General features: G+C 48.2%; 2 protein-coding genes and 1 pseudogene across 2 annotated transcripts; 1 reads left to right on the top strand and 2 right to left on the bottom strand.

Moving 5' to 3' along the window:
* The first annotated feature begins 1,238 nt into the window (after positions 1-1,238).
* On the top strand, positions 1,239-2,174 carry LOC104044455 (olfactory receptor 5J3). The gene has a single exon (XM_064453272.1). It carries the CDS (start codon positions 1,239-1,241, stop codon positions 2,172-2,174), a length of 936 nt encoding a protein of 311 aa, XP_064309342.1.
* A 6,295-nt stretch (positions 2,175-8,469) lies between these two features.
* On the bottom strand, positions 8,470-10,004 carry LOC104044454 (olfactory receptor 2D2). Its single transcript, XM_009504281.2, has one exon. It carries the CDS (start codon positions 10,002-10,004, stop codon positions 9,063-9,065), a length of 942 nt encoding a protein of 313 aa, XP_009502576.2. The 3' UTR covers positions 8,470-9,062.
* A 9,975-nt stretch (positions 10,005-19,979) lies between these two features.
* LOC104049332 (olfactory receptor 5AR1-like) lies at positions 19,980-20,925 on the bottom strand (annotated as a pseudogene).
* Positions 20,926-27,236: the final 6,311 nt, after the last annotated feature.

Genomic DNA, 27,236 nt, shown 5'->3' with positions numbered 1-27,236 from the left:
CCAAGCTAAGTACGCAAGTAGAATTACTTATCTTCCACATGTTATTTCTGATGTTTTGACAAATTCCCCAAACATAAGCTTCAGAGAGAAATCCCTGCGGGATTTCCCTATGAGGCTTCCCTTGGGGAAATCTCACTCTGTCTTCCAGGTGCCCTAGAGGGGCTATGATGGTTTATCTGATGAGCATGGGATCAATGCGACATTGTTCTGGTTTCATAAAGACAAATGGAGCCTGGTTTTTGGCTTCAGTGTAATAATGGCTGAGTGTGGGTCTGCAAATAACATGGGAGACCTTTGAAGTGAGAGAGGGTGGGTGAATTTCTAACACGAAGTCATGCTGTAGGGCAAGGCGTTGACTGTCCTCATGAGTCTGTTAAGTAATTTTGTGCGTGGACAAAATCTCCCATCAACACCTGATTGATGATCCTACCTGCCTGTAGTTTCACTGGGATGGAGGAGAACTATGAAAAACTGCAGAAGCTCTGGTGCAAGGTAGGAAAATTAAGGATCTTATTAAGAACCTAGTGATGAAGAACGCAGCAAAGACGCAGAAGAAGAGGAGGAAAATTACAATGAACATTGAATAACACTTTTACACATGAATTTATAAGGAATTTGAGTATCACAGTAGATACATGGTGGATCTTACTTCTAATGACCAAGCAATCAGTGCCAGAAAGGAGGACTACACCTAGCCTGTGGATAGACAAAAAGATACCAGTTCCTAGACTAAAAAGCCCAGCTGCTCTACCCCTGTTAAATTGGATGTTAAATTCCAAGTTATGTTTCCTCTTTGTGACGGGACCTTGTATTAACTGTAGCCTTGAGATGTTTGAAATGAACTAGATGTTTGAAATACAGGAAAAATCGTCAGTGTGAAAAAGGTTACATGGTTGCAACTGTGGACAGGATACTTCTGAAACACTTCATGTGCCCAAAATAATCCCTGTGCAGATACGGGACTTGAAACTGGAAGGGAACCATAGGTCAGAGGAGAGGTTGTGCCAATCTGCTTTCTGTTAAGGACTTAAGAAAAAAAAAAAAGCTTCTAAGAACTGCTGATGGTTCTTCCAGAGGTGGCACTGTCATGGCAAGAAAAAAATCAGCAGTTCTTACTTTTATTTTCCATTTAAATTCAATAACGGTGTCAACTTTTTGCATTGATATTTCTGAAGTTGAAATTGCACCAGGAATTTTTTCAGCCTCTTCCCTCCACGTCTCTCTGCAGTGATGTAAATATGGCTGATGAGAACTGCACCAAGGTGACCCAGTTCACCTTCTCGGGACTCACAGAGCACCCACAACTGAAGACTGTCCTCTTCACGCTCTTCCTGGGCACCTATGTGCTGACACTAGTGGGAAACCTCGCCCTGATTGCCCTGATAAGGGTCAGCCCCCAGCTTCACACCCCCATGTATTTTTTCCTCGGTAACTTGTCCTTCTTAGATATTTGCTACTCTTCCACCATCAGCCCCAAAATGCTGCTGGACCTTCCAACAAAAACCAAAGCAATTTCCTTTGCTGGCTGCCTCACGCAGTTTTATTTCTATGCTGTTTTTGCCACAGCTGAGATTTACCTGCTGGCTGTCATGGCCTATGACCGGTATGTGGCCATTGTCAAGCCCCTGCTCTACAAGGTTGTCATGTCTCCCGGTGTCTGCATGAGCCTGGTCGCTGTGTCCTACCTTGCAGGGTTGCTGAATGCCGTTGTGCACACCAGCGCCCTGCTCCGGCTGTCCTTCTGCGGTCCCCCGGCCATCAACAACTTCTACTGCGACGGGCCGCCGCTGTTTGTCGTTGCCTCCACCGACACGCGCCTCAATGAGGGGTTAATGTTTGTGTTAGTGGGTTTCAACATGATGACCACCAACCTGCTCATCCTCGCCTCCTACGCCTGCATTGTGGTGGCCGTGGGCAGGATGGGCTCTGCTGCAAGCAGGCGCAAAGCCTGCTCCACCAGCGCCTCCCACCTGGCGGCCCTCATCATTTTCTATGTGTCTGCTACTTTTAATTACATGCAACCCAGTTCATCAAACTCGCTGGGGAGCAAGAAAATCGCATCCATCTTCTACACCATTATAGTCCCCATGCTGAACCCCATAATTTACAGCCTGAGAAACAAGGAGGTGAAGCATGCCCTAACCAGTTTTTTCAGGAGGAAAATGTACTTCTGACAGACAATCCCACGTTATATTACTTTCCTCTTTTTCCTCTAAGGAGAATGTTTCAGGCAGGTCTCTGTTGCCTTCAAAACCATTTGACACCTCTTTTAAGGATTAAGAAAGTTATTAGTCTCAAACTGTGCCCACTAACACAGCCTGTATCAGTCTTGTCTCAAGGACGAGCTTCCTGCTCTACCTCCCATGCAATAATCATGACGATGCCACTGTGCAAAACAAGGTACAAGGTAAGTCTATGAGCCAGAGACGGTGACGATCTGGATCTTCACACAGAATCACAGGACAGCGGAAGTTTGACGGGACCTCTGGAGATCGGCTAGTCCCACCACCTCCTCAAAGCCAGGTCAACCAGAGAGGCTGCTGAGGAATGAGTCCAATCAGGTTTTGAATATCTTTAGGGATGGAGATCCCACAACCTTTCTGGTCTTTCAGTGCTTGGCCATCCTTACAGGAATAAAGCTTTTTCTTATGCTTACATGGAATTCCCTGTATTTCAATTTATCTTCTTACTGGGCACCACTGAGAAAAGTCTGGTTCGGTTTTCTTTACTCCCCGCCAGCAGGTATTTACACATGGTGATAAGATTCCCACCCTGAGCCTTCTCTTCTCCAGGCTGAAGTGTCTTAGAAGTTCTAGTCCCTTAATCCCCTTCACTAGTCCTGTTCCAGCATCTCCTTGTCCCTCTTGCACTGAGAAGCTGAGACCTGAACATCGCACCCCACTTGTGTTCTCACTGCCTTGACCTGCTGGCAATGTTTTTCCGAAAGCAGCCTAGAAGGCTTTTGACCTTCTTTGCCGCAAGAGCTGGCTCATGGTCAGCCTGGTGTCCCACTGGACACCCAGGTCCTTCTCTGCCAAGCTGCTCTCCAGCTGGTCACGCTCCAGCCTTTACTGGTGCCTGGGGTTACTCCTCCCCAGGGGCAGGGCTTGGCATTTCTCTTTGTTGAACTCCATGAGGTTCCTCTCGACCCATCTCTCCCGCCTTTCCAGGTCTCTCCGAATGGCAGCACACCCGTTTGCTGTACCAGCTGCTCCTCCCAGCTCTCTGTCATCTGTGACCTTGCTGAGCGTGTAGTAGCTGGAATTCCCATTAAAATATTTGCAGCTACTTAGAACCATCACTCCCTTTTGATTAATCAGGAAGTTTTGTTTCTATTTTCCATTTTTGCTAAGCAGTCTGACTGCAAGCTGTATTTCCAGAATGCTTCGTGAGCATGAATTTTAACGTGCAGGACTATATGGAGAATACTTTTAAAGCTGTGATGAAATATAAAGTTTTAATTCTGAACAACCGTATGTAATATATCTGAATATTTTTAGGCTGAATGATAAAATGTTGCATTAACTGATTTGTTGATCACCGCTAGCCTCTGGGATAGTAACTGTATAACTTCATATCCTTGAAATGAATATACTTTTCTGTATATATAAAGAACACATCAAATGACCTATTCAAATTCATTTTCTGAGTCTTTCCTTAAAATAAGTTTTCTTCTCTAGACTATATTAAGAGCCAGAGGCACTTTTCCCATTTGCTTAGTCCAGTGCAGAATATGAAACAGCGATCAAGTAAAAAACCTGGGGCTCTGAGCTGAAGTTAATGGTTTTTATTTCCCCCCATGCATTGCTTTATATAGAGATAGGCTGAATTTCATCAGCCGTGCTATCGCTCAGCCTCTCCTCACACCTGACTCCCCTGAGAGCACCTCGGTGTTTCCCGACTCTCCCTGTGCTCACACGGGCTCTCTCCAGGCTGCATCGAGGAGCTCATGCCGTGCACCACCCCGCCGGCGATCCAGGCAAGCTCACGATTCCAGGAGGTTCTCTTAAGAGAAATAAGGTGCTAACATCCCCTTCCCCAGTCTGAAGTGAGAGGTTACGAACTCCCCCAAGCCTGCCACGACGTTAGCAGGCATGAACAGTGAATTCACTAAGACCAAGAGCATTTTTCACAACATTTAGCGTTTCTGACATATTAATGTTATTCAATACCCTATCAGGGTGACTTGGTTTTTAAGCAGCAGCATGTCCCAGGGAGACGTAAAGCTGCAATGCAGCAGTGGGCAGGACTGTGTTTTGACTTGTGCAGGGGAAGGAGGTGGAGGGTAAGTGTCAGGATGAGCCTTGGATGGCTGCAGATCAAACCGTGCTTCTACTGATAGAGCTGGCTATGGAGGAGGCCACCTCCCGGACTTTGGCCCCTCAGGCGGCTGAAAGCAGCTGAGAACCACCAGCACCGCGTCCGTGAACTGGGGTAGTTCATGTGCGTCAGGGCTCTGATGGCAACAGTAGGTCGTCGTGGCCCTGATCAACCTCACCTGGTGTTTTCTTGTCCACCCCGCCCCACACACACGCCCTCCCACAGACTAGGCCCCCCTATTTTAGGGGGCCTTCAGGCCTTCCATACACTGCATTGTAGGTGTGCCTGGCTGCATCTCCTGGATGGACCTCAGACCTGTGCTGTAGTTTTATTCCTGGATGGGCAATTGTATGTGCATCGTATTTTGTCTCCAGCCACATCTCCTTTTGCTTCTGGCTGAACCCCCTGGATGAACCCTGAATCTGGTTCATCATCTGCCTTGGTTGTGGCTGTTGATGGACCCTCGTGGTGTCCTAAGCACTTGTTGCAAGGCGCTGAGTGATTTCTGCCAACCAGAAGTTGTTGGCCAGGGGCAGCTGCTCTCTCAGCTGCTGGTGGTGTGAAGCACAGATCTGTCATCCTTCAAACTCCGATGGTAACTTCTGTACTAACGGAATGGAGGACTGGAAGGGTGTACGGCAACCCATTAACTCTCCAGCCACCAGCTTCGGGGTGTGGAGTAGTTGGGACAAACTAAACTGCTTTAGAAGTGCTCATTGCCTTTAATGACGAGGAAAGTTTCCTTCTCCTTAGACTCTGTGAATTTGTCCCTAGGGGCTTGTTAGGAAGAATGAGGAACTTTTACCAGGAGCTGTCTAAGAAGGTTTCAAGATCATTAGAGGCTTCTTCATGATGCCCAGAAGGGTTTGTTAAGCTGATGGCTCTTGGGTGGCTGGCTCCCAGGGGGACTTCCTTGTTTTGGGAAGGGGAGAAGTGTAATTTGTGACGGAAATAGATTTAACAACTTAGGTGCTGTTGGAGTTCAGGCCTGGGAGAGGCTTCCAGTGGGTCATGCTATGACTATTGCCTCCACCCACTGCTAGACCAGGCCTCTTATTTAGTCTTATTCTTAGCCCATATTAGATAAGTGTTAAGAAATCTCCTGTTCCCCCTGTGTGTGCAGTTCGTACGCATTTGTGTGCCTTCACTAATCAGATACTTTATCTTTGCCTTATCTTCCCCATCTTTCACTCATTGGAAGAATATTTTTAAAAAAGGAAAGAGTCCTTTAGGTACTGTGGGAGCCTGGGCTGGTCTAGGAAGAGGCTGGTGTCTGGCTCTGGCTACACTTCCCCTTTTCTGGCATACTCTGGACTAAATATCTTTGCATTTATCTTTGTATTTACCTGCTAAAGGCTTCATCTATCCCAGGGCTCACTTACGCTATCCCAGGAGGTTCTGCAGGAGATGCAGACTTCTCCGGTACAGAGCCCACCAGTCCAGTTCAGTTCTGGGCTTGCTCAGCTGACAAAATCCAAGGCTAACTAATGCTCCTGGTAGGTGGCTGGAGGGTCGTGGTCTGGGATGGCGCTGAGCAGCAGGAATCTCTGCCAGTGTAGCACGTCTCTGCTGGGGCTGTGAGGAGTGAGTCGTTCGCCAAAGTGGCAATACATCCTACCCCAGCAAGGACCTGTGCCACGTGTCAGACCCAAACCTTTCCCCTGGCCACCCTCAAAGGTGGCATCTAGCAGCAGGGGCAGACATCTGGCATGCGATTTTCCCCCAGGAGACAACGATCTGCCCAAAAACCCAAGCAAGGCGTTTGTCCTCATGTGTTTTCTATCTTACATGGCGTAAGAGTCGGGGAGTAGTTGAAGACACAACACTAAATAAGCTTTCTCCTTTCCCTGCCCTTGCTAGGAAGGCAAGAGCCACAGCTGGGGCCATGTGCCCTGCTCTGAGCTGCAGGAGAGCCCAGACCTGTCTCTCTGGGGTGGGTTTCTGGGCTCAGACCCATGAATGCCACCTCCAGATGTTGGTGTTTGATAGCAGTGTAAAGAGCCAGAGCTGCAACTGTCCCTTAGTTCGGTTCTTCCCCGAGCAGGATGGGTGTAAGCACATTTCTGGTGCGTAGGATACTGGCTAATGAGTGACTAATTGCATTTTCCACATTTCAACCTCCAGGCAGGGTCAGGATGCACTGATCTCCTTCAAAACACCTTTCTAGTTGCTGCTGTGATCTTAGGCAGGGACAAGAAGTACCAATCTTGCTCAGAAAAATGTCCTTTACTTTCTCTTGGAACTCCACTTTCTGCTACTTTGCAGAGGAAACCACATCGGTACAAATCCTGCCTATTAAGGTTGGTTGTTTTGTGTTGGCAAACGTTAAAAAAAGCATGGGCACCATGAAATTATAATTACAAATTTGCGTATCTGGGACAACTGTTACTTTTAGGTGTGGTGTTAAACCTCAGCCATGCTGGGTGGGGTGGGCAGAGAGTGTTTGTGTATCTGTAAGGTTACAGGCATGCTTGCATCTATAAAAGCTGAAATTCATCCTGCCTCAGCCTGGTAGTCTAAAAACTGATTGTTCATCTTAAAACAGGTGTGTAAAAGCCAGTTTTTCTGAATGGATAGAGAGGCAGAAACACAGAAACAAACACCAGGTCACAGATGCCTGTAGCAGTTTATTTGTATTTTACTTTTTTCCAAGCACATATTTCAAGTATATTAATTTCATTACTTCCCTTTTCTGAAAGAAACCCGATATATTAAGGTGAGAATTGCTTTCTTAGTCTTCCATTCACACATGAATCAGTCAGACAGCGTATGGTCCTGGCAACAGTTTGGATTTGGTATGCCTGCCTTTATTATGGGCGTCAAATTTGGAGAGCTTTCCCTCAGGCTACCGCTGGCTAGGAACGAGCAGTTTTGTCCAGCAGTTCAGAAACCGATGAGGTATCCTTTCCAGACTTGCACCTGGCAAACCAGCTGGGGGTATCCCTTGAGCTCTCCACCGGTGTGTCCTCTCTATACCCTTCTGAAGCCTTTCTACCTCTGCTTCAGCCTGGTTAAGGAACTTTCTGCACTGCTGCTTGATATCAAGCAAACAAATGTATGCCTAGCTCTCTGACTTCCTGAATGTGATTCTTCTTCTCTCCTTTCTAGGTAATTCACTGGTCCTTTCCCAGACACTTACCGTAGCACGGGATGAGTTTCTCTGCCCACTGTAGCAGGAGCCCAGAGCTTTGGGAGCTGGCTTAGACATAGATGCTTCACTCTTGTCTTTAGAGACCAGAAAGTTGGCCGTGTCCCACCGTGTTTTGCTATAATTTCCATACACTTGATCTCATTTTCCTGGTACATTCCTCAGGTGCTTCTGGTGACGGTTATTTGACAGGCAGAAGGAAAAAGAGAAAAGGCTGGAGGATATTTCTGAGAACAGAACAGTTCGGACCACAAAATGAAAGGGGAAAGACAAGATTTTGCCTTTAAAGATGCCCTATCTGCTTTGGCTCTACTTGTCTTAGGTGTCATAGGGGATTGTTCTTGCTTTCTTTTCAAGCATTGGTTTATTTGGACTTTGAAGCCCATTGGGGAAGGATTTTCTATGGGTTTCTCTAGGCTTGAATTATTCCGTCTAACTTTAGTCAACAAAATAGGTCTACATAAGGAAGGTTGATCAGTCTGTGGAGGGGTGTTCTCCCTCTGTGGTCGGTGGGGGATTCTGATACAACATTGGAATTCCAATGCACCCAACGGCACCCACATTTTGGCTGTAACATCACCGAGTAACAAATAAACCCACACCACAGAAAGGAGGATGCGCAGTCATCCATGACTGAGAAAGCTAGTGGGTGGGGAGCAAAACCACCTGTGTTGCATGAATGTGAGTACAAAGCACATCTTTTAAAAAGTTAGTTTAATTGTCAGTAAGTTCCGGAAGTCTGAAATGCTCTTCATCTTGCCTGGATTACTTAAAACCTAAGGATCTGTCTTTGAGTGACAGAAAGAAAACCCCTCTCTGATAGTGATGTCTGATTATGCCCTGCTCAAATCAGAAAACAAAATAATCTACAATCAGCTGTCCACACGCCAAAATAAAGTTGAAGGATCCTGGCCCACGGGGACCCAGAGTTGGACTGAAATGCAGCAGGAATTAAGAGGGGCAGAAATCAGCTGCAGAGGAAGCAAAGCCGGTTATGGAAACAGGGTTGAGAAAACACTCACAGCACAAGGGGATAGTTATTAGTTGCAAACAGCTGCACCCTTTATTGGAGAAGATGGCAACTTTGCTCACCAACATAACGGGCATGGAGAAGTCTTCAGGTCTGAAGAGAAATAGCAGTAGCAGCTCATGTTTGCAACGTAACTTAAACGTTTGTATGCTCTGAAGTTAATTACAAAACACTTCAGAAGCAAAATACATTTTAAGCTTTATATAAAGCACTTAATTTTTCTCACCGTTCTTTATTTTTTCGTTTTTCTTTTTTTTTTTCTTTCTTGCCACGATGCTCGTGGCATTCTCCACTTCTGTTTTAAATGAATTGCCAGGGTGAGGCAGGCTGAAGTCGCAATGTCTTTATTTAGCCTCTGGGTTTTAGGCCAAATCCCAAACATTATTTAGAAAGTTATTTGTATGCAAGGTCTTTTTGTTTAGGTGCTGTTGAATTCAGCACATTTATGATTTCCTCTCAGTCTTTGTAAAAATAAGTCTAGGACAATTGCAGAGAAATAATCACATTTAAGTATTTTTTTAAGTCATAGAACAAAATGCAATACTACCGATCCCTGAAAAGCCTTTAAATAAACAGGGATTTGGGTCTATTTATTGCCCTTCTCAGGGCACGCTTCATTTCTTTGTTCCTGAGGCCGTAGATGAGGGGGTTCAGCATTGGGGCTACAACGGTGTAAAACACTGCAATCACCTTGTCCCCATCCTGTGGAGGCCTTGTCTTAGGGTTCATGTACATGCAGATGGCTGTCCCATAGAATACGGTTACCACCGTCAGGTGGGATCCACAGGTGGAGAAGGCCTTGGATTGTGCATGTGCAGATTGAATCTTCAAGATGACAGAAAGGATACGGGCATAGGAGGTGATGATCAGAAGAAAGGGGATGAAGACTATGAGGATGCTGAAGATGAAGATGACCAGTTTCATGAGGGCAGTGTCGGTGCAGGCCAAGGCCAGCACTGCTGGCACTTCGCAGAAGTAATGGTTCAAGATGCCAGGCCCGCAGAGGGGCAGCCGCAAGGTGAGGCTGTTGATGACCATGGAGCTCAGTAGGCTGCTGGTCCAGGAAGCCACGACCACATGAATGCAAACCTTCCTGTTCATGACGGTGGTGTAGAGCAAGGGGTGACATATTGCCATATATCGGTCGTAGGCCATGACTCCGAGCAGAACACACTCTGTCATGCCAAAAGCCAGAGAGAAATACATCTGAGCGGCACATCCAGAGAAGGAGATGGTCCTCTTCTTGGTCAAGAGGTTCACCAGCATCTGGGGGATGTTGCTGGAGACGTAGGCGATATCTAAGAAGGACAAGTTGGCAAGGAAAAAGTACATGGGTGACTGCAGCTGGCAATCAGCTCTGATCGCCGTTATGATCATGATGTTCCCAGCAATTGTGAACAGATAAAAACCCAGGAATACTATGAAAAGAACAGTCTGTGTCCTTGGCTGGGAGGAAAGGCCTTGAAAGATGAATTCTGTCACTATGCTTTGGTTTTCCCTGGCCATTATTATTCCAGTGGTTTAACTGTTAAGATAAGAAATAGTAACAAACTCACTCAAATCTGTTGCAAGGTAAGTGTAACAAGAGCTTACATTTTTCTCTGAAGGGGAGAGAATCTGCTGTGGAAAATAATGGACCAGACACAACATCCCATCCATTTAATATTATCTATTGTGGTGACCAGAGAAATGAGAAAACGTTGAGGAAGTTTTCTCATGGTACATTTAGCCGAACCCCCGTCCATGCTGGTTGCGGTCTAATTACACAGATTTAACAGAAGAATGCCTAATTTATACACATTTCAATGCCTAACAGAGTTACTATCCTCTTTAGAAAATCAAAATTCCATGTTAGATCAAAAGATTATGCATTAAAATCCCAGTTTTTTGTATCCTTTCTTAATATGGGAAGAAACACGAAACAGACTTCTGGAGTGAAACAATTCTTCAGACACTCTCAGTATGACACTGATCTACTCTTTTGGACAAATATCCATAGTCCTGTACCCTTTTCCTGCAATAAAGCCAAAATTCAGCACACAGACCACATCTAACATTAAATATGCCCAACCACCTTAACACACATCTAGGATCTTTCAGCGTTCTCATCACTAGGGCTCGTACTGTTCACGTTCTGTCTTTACACAGTATTGTCCAAGGTGTTTTGAGTTTTCTTTCTCAGTTTTCTTGCTATAACAAGAAAGTTTCTGAGTAGCACATGGACACAGTTCCTGGAACCTGAGTCTTTGTGCAGTAAAAGAGAGTAGCAGATTGCCTACATTAATAATGCTGTGGAAGCCACTAATAAATGTCACTGGATACGCTGCAGGGTATCTGAGACATCTGAAGGCGGCCGTCACATTTGATGCAGGGATGTTGGAGGGCTTGTGCTGCTCTGGAATGAAAATTGGACAAATGACAGGTCATGCCGGCATGTCTCAAGTGGTACCGGACCACTACGACCGAACAAATTATTTGGATGCCTAATTGATACTGTCAATGGACTCCAAAAGGCAATTCAGATGATCGGCAGAAGGTGATAACTTTAGCTATCTCAGCTTCTCAGCTGTTCCTGAGAACCCGAGTAGCCTTCTGGACTTAACCTTGGCACCTGGTTTATTCCTCACTCATGACACAAATTTAGATGTATAACTTACATGTAAGTGTTTATATGTAGGTGCCTAAATCTGATGCCTTAACCTGAAACTAAATCCTGACCTGTGTTTGAAGACCAAGCAGACTCTCACAACCTGAATTAGCAATTATGCTCTCAAGGGAATGTATCGCAAGACGAAGCATCGTTCCAAAACAGAAACTGCCCTGGAAGGGAGGTTAAGAAATAACCCTAAAAAGCTCAATTCAAGGAGGCAGTTTGCCTCAGCCCAAGATTACCGTCTCAGGTAGGTGAGACGGCTGAGCCCAGTCGATACCCACTGCAGTCGATACCCAGTCCCCACCGCAGCCCAGGGAGCCAGACTGCTCAGCACCTAGCTCCTCGTCAGCGAAGGCAGCTGCATCCCTCCCGAACGGAAAGGAAGGATTAAGGTGCTGAATCATCTATGCCTCCTGCCACTTTAGGTACGCTGTGGTATCCTAGACATCTGTGTGGGATAAACAGCTGTGACAAAAGAGCTGCAGAAGACTTGTATCAGCCCTACCAGCTAGCTTTTCGCTGACCCCTGGGCCAAAGTGGCAATCAGCTCACGTGTAAACACCTGAATTTCGGTGAGGTGGATCTGATCCCTGGTGTTTAATGAGATTAATCCAATTCTTATTCAAGATACGAATTCTCTAGGCTAGGTGGGCTCTATCAGTTATGACCTCAACTGTAAGAACCTGAATAATATGAGATTCAGCACCATTCTTAAGATGGATGTGGAACTTGAGAGACATCTTTCTCTCATTTAAGCACATATATGCACAATCATTTAAAGCCTGTGCCAACATAAACAGCTACATTCAACTCCTGATTCTGCTCAGGCATTTATAATTTACGTAACTACACTGCGAGGGCAAAGAACAACTAAATTTTGCCTTCAATAAACCCGTTGTGGTAACAGTTTTGATGAATATCGTACCACATTAAAAAACATCCTCCAGGATCTGAAAACTGTAAGCCTCTGGAGCGAGAAGGGAAATTTAATCTAGTTATAGTTTATATAGTGCTGGCTTGGGCTGGGAGAGAGTTCACTTTCTTCACAGTAGCCGGTACGGGGCCGCGTTTTGGATTTGTGCTGGAAGCCGTGTTGACAACACAGGGGTGTCTCCGTCCCTGCTGAGCAGGGCTTGCGCAGAGCCAAGGGCTGCTCTGCCCCTCACCCCACCCCACCCGCGAGGGGCTGGGGGGGCACGAGGAGCTAGGGGGGACACGGCCGGGACAGTGACCCCAGCTGACCCCAGGGATGTCCCACACCATGTGGGGTCATGCTCAGCACATAGAGCTGGGGGGAGGAGGAGGAAGGGGGGGACGTTGGGAGCGATGGCGTTTGCCTTCCCAAGTCACCGTTAGGCGTGATGGAGCCCTGCTCTCCTGGGGATGGCTGAGCCCCCGCCTGCCCGTGGGGAGGAGGGGATGGATTCCCTGGATTGCTTTGCTTGTGCGCAGCTTCTGCTTTACCTGTTAAACTGTCTTTATCTTGGCCCATGAATTTTCTCATATTCACTCTTCCAATTCTCTCCCCCGTCCCACCCGGGGGGAGCGAGTGAGCGGCTGCGTGGGGTTTTGTTGCCGGCTGAGGTTAAACCACGGCACCAGTGCAAATAACTAGAGTGGGATTCTCCTTAGGATTTGGTTTTCTAAATACTTCGGAGTATCTGAGACCAAGTGGCTCATGAGAAGTTGCACGGACTCGAGATCTGTGCTTCTAGATCAGTTACCTGCTTCTGAAAATCGTCTCCTCCTATTATTGAAACTAGCAGGCAGCACAAGCTCTGAACTTTACATCTTTTGATTTCAAAGCAATTTGAAGGATGAGAGTCATTTATGTTTTAGAGGAGAGAAAAAGTAGGCAAAAATAAGGTAACTGCTTTGCCTAAGGTTAAAAGAGGTTTCTTAGAGAAACAAATATCTTATCATGGCATATCTATCAGCAGTGACAGACGTGCCTTGGCCCTATATAAATTCTCATATAGATTAAATACCTTGAAATCATCCTGACGTATCTCTTGTTCAAGATTTGTAAAATTAAAGAATGCTTTTTCTGTACCTGACAGACTCCAGTCTGCAAGAAGGCTGCAACTCCTCCGATAGCAGGAATACTGACAGCAGAATACACGAAAGAAAACTGCAGACACCCCTTGCCCGACCTCCAGAAATGTTAGATGTTTGTAGGTAGGAAATAAATGCAAAGTGGCTTAGTCCGTTACAAAGATTTAACTCATTCAAAGCGATAGCGAAGTCGTGGAAGAATTGAAATCACATTTCAAAATTTCCCTTTTGAGACACCATAACCAATTTTAAATGCCAAAGGGACGTGGTCCCAGAGGTAGCATTGCAATTACTTCTCATAAGCACAAGACCAAGTATAATTTTAAGTATTTATGTCATAAACAATTGTGGTTTGGGTAAAAGTTTTTGAAATTGCCTGTTCAAGACTTGGTGAACTGTACGTTACACTTCAAATCTTAAGAGAGCAAATATTTTAATGGATTTGTGGGATTTTTAGAGGATTGTCTAAACAGGGAATTTTATCTAGTTACTCCTATTTTGAGCCAAATGACTTTTGTGAGAGTGAAACACACTAATACCCCAATTCTGGCTTGATTTCATCAGGAGGTGCAGAATCTGATACATGTAATAAGGCGAAATCCTCCTCAGAAACCCAAAAGTTAGTTATCTAGGTCTAAGCTACTAACTTTCTGTATAGATAACAGTGGAAAATTGCCATTTTCAGAGCACAAGGGAAACAACGCTTCCTCCATATTCAGCTCAGAGGAATCAGCATTTCTAGAGGGCAATTGATCTCTCTGGAAAGAGGAAGATAAATACCCGTAAGAAGATAAATAGGCAAAATTACTTCCCAAGGGCTGGTGGAGAGGGAAGGCAGTGGTGGAACGGATAGTCTAGATAATTTCCCCTAAACCAGGTGTTCGTCTCTCTCCCATCTGCCTGGACCCAAGATGGACACCTCGAGAAGCCAGAAGAGCTTCTGAGGGAACTACACAGGATTCAGCCAATATGTTTGGGTTGGTTTTTTTTTACCTCAGCTGTTTGAACTGCAAAAATTTGGGCTCAGTGACTGGGTTTGTTGCATGACGTGTTTTTGATGAGGTGTCAGTGCTGGATGAGGTGCGCCAAAGGTTCACTCAAACTTTTGGTGGCCTGATGGGAAGCAGGACCTCACTTTGGACCTGCTTCCCTTAGGAATATAAACATCTTCAGCCAGGATAAAGAGGTGCGCTCATCTCTGAGGAGCTGTAACCCCCTCCTGGAGCTAGGTGCTCATCCATAAGTGTTCCCCAAAAACAAGACATGCTCTTTTTTCCTCTTGTGTCCAATAACCTACAACACTAGAAAGAGGGAGCTGGGTCACACAGCTGTGATTTCAGTTTGCCAGAGCTGGAAATATTTTAACAGGGAAGGATCATAATACACTCATCCAACTTCTGATACTCTTTCTCTGAATGTCTATTTTTGGCTGCCGTCAGAAATCGATACCCCTGAGCTGACTTGTCTCCCACCGCGGAGCTGTTCTCATATTCTTACCGGTGGGGCTGCCCTGTTGGAACAGCAGAGTGGGAGTACAGACAGCGCCGTCACCGAACGGCCAGCTGGAACAGGCAGAAAAATGTTGGAAGGCTCTGTCTGGTGATCTTTTTTTATACTGCTGCTTCAGGACAACCTCCAGTCTTTCCCTGCAATTGCTCACTCCCCTACAAATACAGTCTTCTCTGACATGTTCTTTTGCACCAGGATGCTGGGAGGGGAAGCTGAATTCTGGAATGAGTTCCCCTCTAATTGTATAAAGTTATCCCTGTAAATGAATTTGGAGTCCAAATAAAGTGAAGAAAAATACCCTGTACCAATGAAATCCCCGTACGAATCATCGACTGTGCACTTGCACCTCACATTTGCTACTGAAAATCAGACTTTGCCTATTTGCATATCTGGCTAATGTCCTGTAACCAGTGAGGGATGAAAATGAACCGTTTTCATCTATCTGTTCCTAAAGATAAAGGAATCCTGAAATTCTTGATGTGCCTTCAAAAAAATTTCATATGCCTATTGCTATTGAACTTCAGTTGAAACCTCAACAAAGTCATTGACTTCTACTGCTTAATATAATCATATAGACCAGCTGTAGGTGGTTTAATATGCCTCCTGAGCCACTCCGACAACCATTGCCATATATAACCTTTCTAGGCAGGGCACAGCCTAGACAAGGTGGCCCAGCACCCTGTCCAGCCAAACCTTGAAGGTGCCCAACGTGGCCGAGTCAACCCCTTCCCTGGGAGATTATTCCAATGGTGACTGTCCTCACTGTGAAAGATTTCCCTCTCGTGTCCAATCGGAATCTCCCCAAAGAGCAACTTGTGTCCGTTCCCCCTTGTCCTCTCCATGGGACTCCTTGTAAAAAGGGGGTCTCCGTCTTCTTCGCAGCTGCCCCTTAAGTACTGGTACGTGGGGATGAGATCCCCTCTGAGCCTCCTTTTCTCAAGGCTGAACAAACCCAGCTCTCCCAGCCTAGCCTCGTATGGCAGCTTCCCAGGCCTTGGATCATCTTGGTGGCCCTTCTCTGGGCCCCTTCCAGCCTGGCCACATCCTTTTTGTACAGCGGGGACCAGAACTGCACACAGCGCTCCAGGTGTGGCCTGAAAAGTGCTGAGCAGAGCAGGATGATGACTTCATCTCTGCTGGTGATGCCCTTTTTGATGCAACCCAGCATCCTGTTGGCCTTCTTGGCCGCAGCAGCCACTGTTGGCTCATGTTGAGCTTCCTGCCCACCAGGACCCCCAGGTCCCTTTCCACAGAGCTGCTCTCCAGCCAGGGGGATCCCAGTCTGTGCTGCACCCCCAGATTATGTTTTCCCAGGTGCATGACCTTGCACTTGTCCTTGTTGAACTTCATAAGGTTCTTGCTGGCCCACTCTTCCAGCCTATCCAGATCCTCCTGCAGAGCAGCTCTCCCTTCTGGAGTGTCTGCTTCCCCACTCGATTTGGTGTCATCTGCAAACTTCATCAGGCTACACTCGATCCCGTCATCCAGATCCCGTTATCCTGTTATTCAGACCTTGTATTCTTGCAAAGTGTACGTTAGCCAAAATGTAGCACCAGTGCACAAGAACACAGAGAAGTTGTGAATATTCACCTGTTTTCTCACTTCTCCATGTTTGCTGAGGAGAAGGTGTTTCTTAAGAAAAAAAAGGAGGGTCTTCCTTAAGCAAAATTCAAATATATTATTAATGCCTGGGGTTTTTTTTGTTTGTTTGTTTTCAATGCAACCAGGGCAGATTTTCCTACCTGTCTTTTGTATGGCGCTGTCAGATATGAAAATGTACAATACGAAAGAGGTTGTGAATGATTGTTTTGCCTTTAAAAATACAAGCCAGTCATGAAATTTGTGTTGGCCTAGAGTTCTGGCTTTAAAATTCCCAAGATTTGGGGATCAAAAAAAGTCAGCATTCAGTGTTTCAGTGCCATTTTCTCCCCCCTTTCCTTTGTATTTTTTAAATTTCCACATACAAAAGGCAGAACTGTAGAATGGTTTGGGTTAGAAGGAGCCTTTAAGGATCATCTAGCCTACGTCCGTGCCATGGGCAGGGACATCTCTTGCTAGATCAGGTGGCCCAAAGTTATGTGCAAAGATGCACGTATCTGCCATGGCCGCCTTCCTTACACCCAGGGAGCGTTATAAATTTGGAATCAAGGGCTTTTAAAACGTCAATTCTGTGACTCCTACTGCAGAAAGCAGCTGAGTAAATCTAATGACCTTTTGCTAAGATACCTTGTTTCCTCTAAGCCGGCTGTTTTCCCTTGAAAGTCTTTTTTGCTCTCTTAAAGCCTTATGTGCACACAACATGTGAGCCGAGCTGCTTAGGCGCAGTGCGATCCACACAGCCAACATAAACACGCAGCTCAAGGAGGTTAAAGACAAACACACAACCATCCTTCACCTGGGATGGCACATGCCTACGCACACACGCACAGGGCAGTGTTCAGCACTTTGGCAGCACTTCATACAATCGTCACAGGACAGCCCAGGTTGGAAGGGACCTGGAAAGCTCGTCTGGTCCAACCTCCCATGGGAAAGGGAACCGAGATGAGATTATCGAGCACCCCGTCCAATCATACCCTGAAAACCTCCAGCGATGGGGACTCCACCATGCCCCTGGGGGGATTGTTTCAGGGAATGATTGTTCTTACTCTAAAAAATGTTTTTCTTATTTTGAGATGAAATCTCTCCAAGTGCAACCTGTACTTGTTGCCCCTTGTCTTCTCCATATGGGTCCTTGTGAAGAGGGAGCCTCCATCCTCTTTGTAGCTGCCCTTTAAGTACTCTGTGTCTTCATATATTTAAAACTCTATTTCTACTTGGGATCCTGTGGATCCTTGAAAACTTACTGTCATGTAAAGTGGGTATTTCGGCTGATTCAGAAAGTGAGGTTTGTGTTTAGTTCCTCCAATTTGGAAAGCAAAAGGAGGGGTTGAATGGCATAGGACAGCCCTTATCGGTGGAGTCTTAAGCAGTTCCTCAGCTTCTCCAAAAGAATCACTCCTCTTACAGAGATTAACCCTCTCACTGTACTATCCTGCTAATTCATAGCCAAACCTCAGCCTTCCTGCTACTACTTCCCAACTCCGCCTAGAGGCTGCCAGGGCCTTGAGGGCACTAACAGGACTTAATGGCCCTGACCAACCTCACCTGGACCACTCCACACACATGCCCCCACCCATGGCCCAGAAGCCCCCTTTAAGCTCAGTCCAGGGCCATCAGTCCTTCCTTGACTGCACAGTAGGTGTGTCTGGCTGCAGCCGCGTCTCTGCCTCCTGGATGGACCCCAGATCAACATCGCAGCTCTGCCTCCAAACCTTTTCCTGGTCCTTTGCTCCTGATGACGTGCTGGGGATGAACCCTGAACCTATTGCACCGCTTGCTGTGGCGGCTGATGGACCCTGTTGCCAGCCCCTGGCTCTGCCTGCTGTGTTCAGCCCCTGCAGGGCCGTCCTCCAGGAGTGAGGTGCTGCCTGCCCTGGGCTCCTCCTTAGCTCTGTGCTCCCAGTGCCTTGGGGACCAGCTGGCCCTTGCAGCTCCCTGACAGTAGCCATGCAGATACGTTGCAGGAACACACCTCTACTTCAAAAATTCCATGGACTCTGAGAGAAATCACTACTCAGTTCACTGAGCCCAGGTATGAAATATCCCTAAATGTCTTCAGTCTTAATCTCCTTTCCTCCTTCTTCACAAAACTGCTCAGTTTTAGGGCTGGACGCTGATCTCCTGCTCCATCTCTCCTTAAAGTTATTTTCTTTCTGTTCCCAACCTATCACCTACAGCAGAACTAGGAGCTCTCACTCTACCAGGTGTGTGCATTTTCTGCTGTCTCTGCATGTGGATAGAAGATTATCATTCAGTTTGATGTCCCACCTGACTATGGTGCAATAATTACATTGCTTATACCTGGCATGTAGTGGCATCTTTTCCCTAAAAGAATTTCTGAGCTCTAAAACCCAGTTGTTGGCAGAAGTAGTCATAAATACATAGCTCGTTATCGTAAATATGATTTAATAAGAGGATGGGACCAGCTGCGGTGGTCGGGCGCAGGGCTTGGCCGGACAAACAGACTGCCCAGCAGCCTGCCTAGAGCCCACCAGCCCCTTTTAGTACCTCCCTTCTCTCCTTGTCCCCTTCTTGTTCTTCCCTCGTCAGCCACGATACCTCAGTTTCTCCACCATCACCCCCTCCCAAATAAATGACCCACCCTGATCACTGCCAGTTCGTTCCAGTTTTGTTACATTCACACCTGATTTTGCTGAACAGCGTGTCACAAGCGTGTTGGAACCACTCTGCTTCTGCACGGCTGAGATTCATCTCTCCAATTTTGTGTATCCAACAGGTAAACGGGCAATTCATATTTCCTGGTCTCTGACCACTTCATTATCAAAATAGTGAAATATGTACCTCCTAAGAGAATTTTTCCTAAGTGTTGGCATGTAGAAAGAGCTTCCCCACAAGTATTTCTGAGACAAACGCTCTCCTTTTCTCTGTTGCTCCAAAGGGCAGTGATGTGGTGTGGTGCGGTCTGGCATTGGTTCCGCTAATGAATACATATCTGAGAGTGGTGATCCGTCATCTTAAATGACATTTTCTATTTAAATCCACAGCTGGGACTTGCAATTTTTATTTTTTTTTTTTTGTCTTTTAAAAATAGATGGGTTTTCTGTATCAGCAAAGGGTCCTATAAAGATGTCACATAGAATTGCATCAAGCTGCGTCTGATTGCTGAACCTTATCTGGGGAACGCACGTATGTAGCATTCATTTATTTGATCTTAAAACAGCACTGCTCGTTAGTAACGTTAGACCTGGCTTCTGCAAACTCAGACCACGCTGCCAATTGGAAAGGTTCCTGGTTTCAAACATTCAGATTAATTCTTAGCAAACATCCTTGAGGACCTGGATCTCCTCTTTGCCCCATCATTCCCTCTTGGAGATCTGCCAGAAGAACTAAATTATGTGAGCGATGCTTCTCAAGCTGAAAAATACAGCTCCTTACAGGGTGACGCAAAACTCCAAGCCTTTAAAGTAGGGGGTGGCATGTGGGAAAGGAGTGCAGTTGAGGCTTTGAGAATAATTAGTGGGTTTAAGGGTCAAATCAGGCGGTATAGCTACACCCTGACAGAGGAGAAAGAAAGCAGGGGCTCACTAGACCTTGAAGCAATGACATGCACGAGCACTTGGGTCCTCGTGATGGCTGTCATCTCTTCACTTTTAGTTTAAACGGTCAGGAGCCAAATGGAGGCTGAAATTCCAAGTTTATTCTGTTTAGTTTGACACCTCTTTAACTGTTTGATTTCTAAAGGAATCAAGAACTTTTTCTAGGAGCCTCTTGAGAATGTCCTTCACCTCCATGTTCCTCAGGCTGTAGATCAGGGGTTCAGCACAGGAGTCACCGGGGTGTAGACAATGGACATCGCTTTGTCCTGGTGTAGCTAGAGCTGGGGTTGGAGGTACATGAAGGTCATAGTCCTGTAAAAAACAGACTGATGTCAGACGTGAGGCACAGGTGGAGAAAGCTTTGTGCCTGCCCCTGAGGAGTGGATCCTCGGGACAGCGGTAAGGATATAACCGTAAAAGACAACAATGGCTACTAAAGTGCTGAATGCAATAAAAGTAGCAATGGTAAAAAGCACATGTTCCGTGACAGTCGAACTGGAACAGGAAAGTTTCAGGAGTGGAGGAATGTCACAGAAGAAGTGACTGAGGACGTTAGGGCCACAGAAATGCAAGACTGAACACTGAGCTGACTAGCGCTACTTCATTCACAGGAGCTACTACGTAGGATCCTACAGCCAGCTGGACACAAACCTTCTGAGACATGGTGGCAGAGGGTGACAGGTGGCCGTGTACTGGTCATAGGCCATCGCTGCCAGCAGGTAACCCTCAGTGACTACGCAGACCCCGCAAAAGCGCATCTAGGCTGCACGCCCTGGCAGAGAGTCGGCTTTCTGTTCCTCAGAGAGGCTTGCTAGCAATTTGGGAGCAACTGCTGAGGAATTACCTAGGTCTACCAGGGAGAGGTGGCAGAGAAAGAAGTAGGTGGGGGGGCAGAGTTGAGAGCTGAGCCTAATTCAATCATGCTGAGATTCCCCACCAACGAGGCGACACAGATCAGAAGGAACAGCACAAAGAGAACGGCCTGTAGCTCCAAAATACTTGTGATTGCCAAGAGGATGAACTCATCAGCAGTTGTCATGTTTCTTCTGACCATTCTCTGAACGAACCTGAATCTTAAAGAGGGAGGAAAATCAAAGAACAGAAGTTACAACTATGGGCAGAAGAATAAGTTATAATGATGCTGGGAACATTGGGCAGGAATGTAGTAGAGGAAAATTGGATGATACTTTAATGGAAACCAGACTGCCTGTTAGCATGCAAGAACTGGATGCTTAACTCAGTTCTCTTGACAAGCTTGCTGTTACCCATTTAACGCTTCTGTAATGACAGTCTCAAAGAAGGATTACTTTTGTTCCATTGCTGAGCTTGTTCCAGGAAAGAGGAGCAACTTGTTACTCATTCCAATATTTTTTAATATTTCCTGCTTAGTTCTGTTAAATTTTCTAAACTGCTTATCTGCGTGCCTAGGAGGAATAACAGGATGATTGTGGTTATCTGCTCTGTTGTTATTAAATAATGGAGTAATAAATTGCTCCCAGCTACTAAGGATGACATTTAAGTTGGCCAGTGCAGTTCTGAGAAGTCTTTGTAGGAAGGTACCAGTCCCTGGGGGCATCCCCCGCGCTGGCTCCTCCGCACCCCAGAGCACCTGGGGAGCCCAGCCCAGGAGCTGCCGGCTGCCCCCGGCCCCGGGCGGGGTTTGTGGGGCACCAGAGCACCCACAAGCCCCGCTCCCCTCCGAGGGGCTCCCTGCCCGCGGCCCTCCCCGGACTACACTTCCCAGCATGCCGTGCGCTGCCCTGCGGCGCCGTGTGACGCCATCACTCCGCGACGGCCTGAGGCAGCGCTGGGTATGCCGGAAAATACCGGCCTCCGCCAGGTGACTCCGGGGGGAAGACTACAGGCAAGCCGGCCCTGCTAGTCGGCAGCACCCCACCGAACCGCGGAGGGCTGCCTCCAGGCCCCGCTGAGGGCGGTAGTGGGAGGTCGGGGGCGCCGCTTGGCGCTCCCGTCACGCCCCAGGGACTACATATCCCAGCATGCTGCGGGGCGGCTGCGCATGCGCTCAAGGAGCGCCCTGATTGGCTCAGCTGGGTGCTCCCCTCCGTCGGCAGCGCCCCCCTGCGGCCCGGCTGGGCATCGTCCCCGGGGCTCCGCGAGCTCCGTCCTGGGCGCCGGGCCCGGCCTGAGCCACCCCGGGGAGCCGCTGGGGAGCCGGGCGGGCACGGACCGGGGAACGAGGGGCTGGGGAGCAGCTCTGCAGGGACCCGGGGGCTCTGGTCTGTGGCAGGCTGAACACGAGCCCCCAGCGTGCCCTGGCAGCCCCGAGGGCCAGCCGTGCCCTGGGGGGCACCGAGCCCTGCATCGCAGCCGGGCGAGGGGGGGGATTGTCCCGCTCTGCCCCGCGCTGGGGCGGCCTCACCCCGAGTGCTGTGGGCAGCGTTGGGCGCCGCAGGACACTGAGGGTATAAAGCTACTGGAGAGTGTCCCGAGGAGGCCACGGAGCTGGGGAAGGGTTTAGAGGGGAAACCGTACAAGGAGCGGCTGGAGTCCCTGGGTTTGTTCAGCTGGAGCAGAGGGGGCCGAGGGCAGCCTCATGGCGCTCTGCAGCTCCCTCCCGAGGGGAGGAGGAGGGGCAGGGCTGGTCTCTGCTCTCTGGTGACCAACGCCAGGCCCCGAGGGAATGGCAGGGAGATGTGCCAGGGGAGGGTTAGGCTGGGCATTAGGAGAAGGTCCTTCCCCCAGAGGGTGGTGGAGCCCTGGAACAGGCTCCCCAGGGAGGCATCACGGCACCAGCCTGGCGATGTTCCAGAAGCACCTGGCCAAGGCCCTCGGAGCCACGGTGTGAATTTGGGGTGTCCTGTGCAGGGACGGGAGCTGGGCTCGATGGTCCTTGTGGTCCCTCCCAGCTTAGGACATTGATTCTTCTATGATTCTACCCCGCTGGTGCCTGGAGGGAGGCCGGGCAGGGCCGGGCCTGGCGGCTGGGCTGGTCCCAGGGCCGGGTGCTGCAGGGGTAGGACACAGCCTGGTGCTGGGGTGGTCCCCGCTTGCCTCAGCCCAGCTGTCCCAGCCCCTCTCACTCCAGGTCCTGTTGGGTGAGGGGGTGCCTGCAGGGTGGGCGCTGGTCCCCGCTGCTCGTGGGGGTGAGCGGGGTGAGCAGCAGGGCTGGAAGGAGGGGAAGGGCAGTTCAGTGCTATACGCAGCCTGTCTCTCGTGTTTAGGATTGTTTCCTTCCTCCCCTGAGGTGCACTGACTAAAACTGCCTAAAACTTACGTGGCTGCCTGGTTCTGACAGCCGAGCATTTGCTTGGTGGCTTGCTTTGGCCCCGCTGGCTGGCAGGGTGCGCTCGCTTGCTGTAATGGCAAGATTCGGACGCGCCGGGCTGGAGGAGCTCTGGGTCCAGGCTGGCGTAGGCTTGAGAGCAGGGAGATGTCCTGGTGTTAACAGGCAGCCTTAGGCAGTCAGATGAGGTGGAAGTGTCACTCAGATTGGTTCTGCTAAGGGAAAGAAGACTCAGATGAGTTATGACACAGCTGTACAGCTTGAGGAAGCAGAGCTAATGTATATGAAGACCAACAAAGTGGAAAGCACTTATAGGAAAATAAGCTTTCTTTACGATGACAGGATTAGGCAGGTGTGTTAGCGCTGCAAATGGAAATGATACTGGAAGGCACCGCTGGCAGTTGGCAGCTTTCTGCTGTCCTTCCTCCCTCCCCCAGATTCTATTAAACCTCTGTGTTTTGGGGGGAAGGGGTTGAAATGGGAGGAGGAGGGGTGCTGGGAGTCCTGACCAACCTCTCGGTGTGCTAGCTGGTGCCGTAAGCAAGATGGGAACGTTAACAGAGTTTCTGAAATCTTCCTAGGAGTTGCAAAGGACAGCATTCTTCACAAGACAACTGGCCTCTGAAATTCAAGCTAAGTGCTGCATCTGCTCCCATATCCCCTGACTTGCGGTATAACGCGGGGACAATCCGCTAGTTTTCAAAGGTGGAAAACGACGCTTTTTACACTTTGCTCTTGGCAAATGAATAGTGCCTTTCTTAGTTTGGTTATTGCAGACGTCACACAAAACACATTGCCTGAAAATGAAATGCTATCTTGTTCTCAAGAAGGAGAATGAATAAATGTCATGTGCTGGTCAGGGAGAGATTGTGCCTGCTTCCCAGTTCCTAGCCCTTAGGCTTTGGTTGCTTTTGTAGGTGCTGTTGCTCAATCCTGATACTCCCACCTAAGAGGGAAGCAGAAACTGACTGAACAGAGAGAGGTCTGTCTGATTAGGGTTGGGAGTGATACGGGGGAAGGGGTAGAACAGCCTCCTACCAATTATTTCTGGCACTTCTGAAGGACCTAGTACAAGAAGAGAAGGTCTCCAGTTGGTCTAAAGTAATGATGGTGTCACTTGGCTCTTCCCGTTCCTCAGTCTCTCCATGCGCTGGTGTTTCTTATGCTGGATGTGGCTGTAAAAGGAGATAGATTCTCAGTCCCCTTCTTACTTTTCAGTCCCCTCAATTTCCAGCTCTTTTCCTAGTTTTTCAGCTTTGTTGTCGTAGACCTCTGTGTGGTTGTGTTACGGTGATGGGCCGGCTTAGGCTGAAGTAGTTTAGGCAGTACTCCTTTCTCCTGTACTGAGCCACTTCTGGATCGAGCTGCTTTTCTGGCCTCTAGAGTAGAGCAAGGCAGCATTGAACCCTTCCCACCTGTTGGAGTTTGTGATGATACAGGGCCCTGCAGGCAGCACTAAGCTAACGATGCAAAGGAGAAGGGTTTTCAGTAGAAAAGACTGGAACTGGATGTTGTTTACTAGGCTGACAACCACCCTGCGGTGCACCCTGTTCATCTTGAAATGTTCACATTTACAGGGAGGGGGGTAGACCCTAGTGACTCCAAAGTATATAAGTCATGAAGAAAGTGGAGAGTAAACGCAGGCTTTTCTTAACAAGTGAGCTTCTGGGCAAATAACAAAGGTAGAGAAATAGTGGAGATCTTTTGCAGGGACTTGTGCTGCCCTAATGCTAACTCTGGCTCAACAGCAGGATCAGCAAATGTCACTTGTCTGCTGTTTAGACCAGCCATAACTGCTGGCAAAGTATATATGGGCAGTTCTGGCTCATTGTGTATCTTAAATCCCAAATTGTTTTTTAACGGCGCAGTGAGACAGCCTTTTCCTTATCTGCAGATCTGAACTGACTGATCAAAGAGGTGTGTGATGAGAGTGGGAGTTAAATAAGCACGAGGTTTGATGGCAAATCCGTTTGACCCTTGCTTCCGAAAGTGAGGCACTCGGGATGAGTGAGCAAGGGCTGGAGCGCATGCTGCTGCTGGGCAAGGGCCTGGACTTGGCACAGCATCTTCTTCCAGGGAAGCTCTGCTATAGTGAGGCTAAAAGGGCAGGGAAAGAAGCAGGAATTGCCTAAGCCAGGCAGCCTTCACAGCTAGTTAAGCCTTGCTGTTAAGGCTGGGGATGCAGTTGCTTCTGAATTCCAGTAAAAGGCTGGTAGTTTTTTGCATGGTCATGCTGAGCCACTTCATACAGCTGAACTTCACTGACAAAGTTTCCTGGATTAAGTAACAACGCTGCAATTCTGGTCTATTTTTCTTCCCAGTCAGAAATGACGTTTTACACGGTATCCTAAGTAACATCCGCATGGTTTAGCATCTGAGCCACTCCCTCCACCATCCTGTTGTTTTAGCTGATGTCAGCCTGTTGCTCAATCCGCACCTCCTGCCTCGAGAAATGCTTTGTAAGAGACCTCATTACAGCCGCTTCCCTTTTGGGCCTGATTTAACATCTTCACTGCTTAGCGTCCTGGCGTCTTGGCCAAATCCTAGGTGTTCAGCCTCTGCCATTTCAGCAGGAGTTCCTGTCTGAGGAATGGCTGGCTGTGAGCTGTCTCCTCGGTGTGTCTCATCTCCACCTGCCCTGCAACGCTGAAGGTCCTACCGCAGCGTGCTCAGCGCCTTGCTGCCATCGGAGCGTATCGCAGGCCGGCACCAACTGACCCCTATGAGCCAGGCTGTGGTTGCCTCCTGTTTTGTTGTTGCTTTTTTTCATTTCTTGGCTTGTACACACACAAAACAGAAACTTTAATTTCATTTGTGGAGGTGTGCTGGTGGGATCGTGACAGCCGGCAGAAATTCAGGTGGCTTGGCCAAACAGGAAGGTACGTGGGTCAAATTAGGCACAGGATTTATAGCCCATGCAGTTTTTGGCAGCGCATGTCTTGGCCACGGCAGGTGTGACAAAGCACCCTCTGCTTTCAGGGAGGGTGTATACCAGCTCTCAGGGATCTGGCTGTGGTATCTGAAACAATTATGTCTCCCTACCTTCTCCTTCCTGTTGCTACGGAGCTTGGCCAGCACCCCTCATCCCTCTCAGCATGAAAGCATAACCTGAATGCTTGAGGGGATCTAGCAACCTGCTGTCCTGCCCTCACCTGATTCTGGAGCTTGTCACACCCATGCATCGGCCAAGCCAACCCTGAAAACTGGCCAAAATTCGTTCATTTTTCCTCTTCTGTTTTCTGCTAGGTTCGTGAGCTGAACTGGCCCGTAAAGGCCCTGATGAACGCTGAGGCTAACGTGGGGTGAGCAGGGCGGCTGGAGGCAGGGAAAAGAGGCAAATAAGGTATGTGTGTGTGTGTGAGGAATGCAGTCTCCCCTTTTCGACAGCCTCAAGCTGTGTTTCAGCTGCATGGTGTAGCTTTACTCCGAGCCTACTGCTGTCCTGTGGGTTGTGTCCCTTTCACAGTGGCTTTTAGAAGGAACCAAGAGCATCAAACGAAAGGCAAGGAGTGCAGCCTGGGCTAAATAAGTCTGGAGTGGAAATCTTTTTTTCTCTTGTCTGACTGGAAAGTTCCTGATTTGACTGGTTTCAGTCTTGGTCATCACTGTCTCTTTAGACAGGTTTTGGGCAGCGTGGCCATGCATGACTGAGCAGGACGACTCATAAGGCAGAGCAACTGAGGGGAGGGACTGATTCCTTGGACCAGGCAGAGCATTCTTCTGGCTGTCTTAAACCTGACCTGAAGCTGGCTGCTACCCTAGAAGCGTCTGAGAGCCTCGCAGACTGCCATCATTTGCTACCACATGAGACCGATAACCACAGCTTTTAGTGGGAATATCTTTCCACCATGCTGACCAAAACCACAGGGCAACGTTAGCTGATGGCCATGATTTAAGAGGCTAGCGGCCTGCCTGGGTTTAATGATTCTTCCTGGTCTGTTCAGCAGAGCATCTGCCAACACAGCTAGTGCTACAGTCTGAAGTAGCCAGGTGTGATTGCTGAGGACTTTATGTACTCCTTTCTACAGCAGCGCGTACTCCTGTAGCTGCCCTTCGTGTTATCTAGCCGACTGCACGGAGCTGGTGGCCTGTTCTCTAACTGTTCTAGTGGTTGCTGA

Source organism: Phalacrocorax carbo, chromosome 5 (genome assembly GCF_963921805.1).
Source record: "Phalacrocorax carbo chromosome 5, bPhaCar2.1, whole genome shotgun sequence".
NCBI lineage: Eukaryota > Metazoa > Chordata > Aves > Suliformes > Phalacrocoracidae > Phalacrocorax > Phalacrocorax carbo.
The sequence above is the reverse complement of the archived record's forward strand: the minus strand, read 5'-3'. Positions and strand labels throughout refer to the sequence as shown.

Excerpts from the sequence above, each read along its gene's own strand:
- LOC104044454 (XM_009504281.2), bottom strand. The coding sequence starts at position 10,004 with ATGGCCAGGGAAAACCAAAGCATAGTGACAGAATTCATCTTTCAAGGC.
- LOC104044455 (XM_064453272.1), top strand. The coding sequence starts at position 1,239 with ATGGCTGATGAGAACTGCACCAAGGTGACCCAGTTCACCTTCTCGGGA.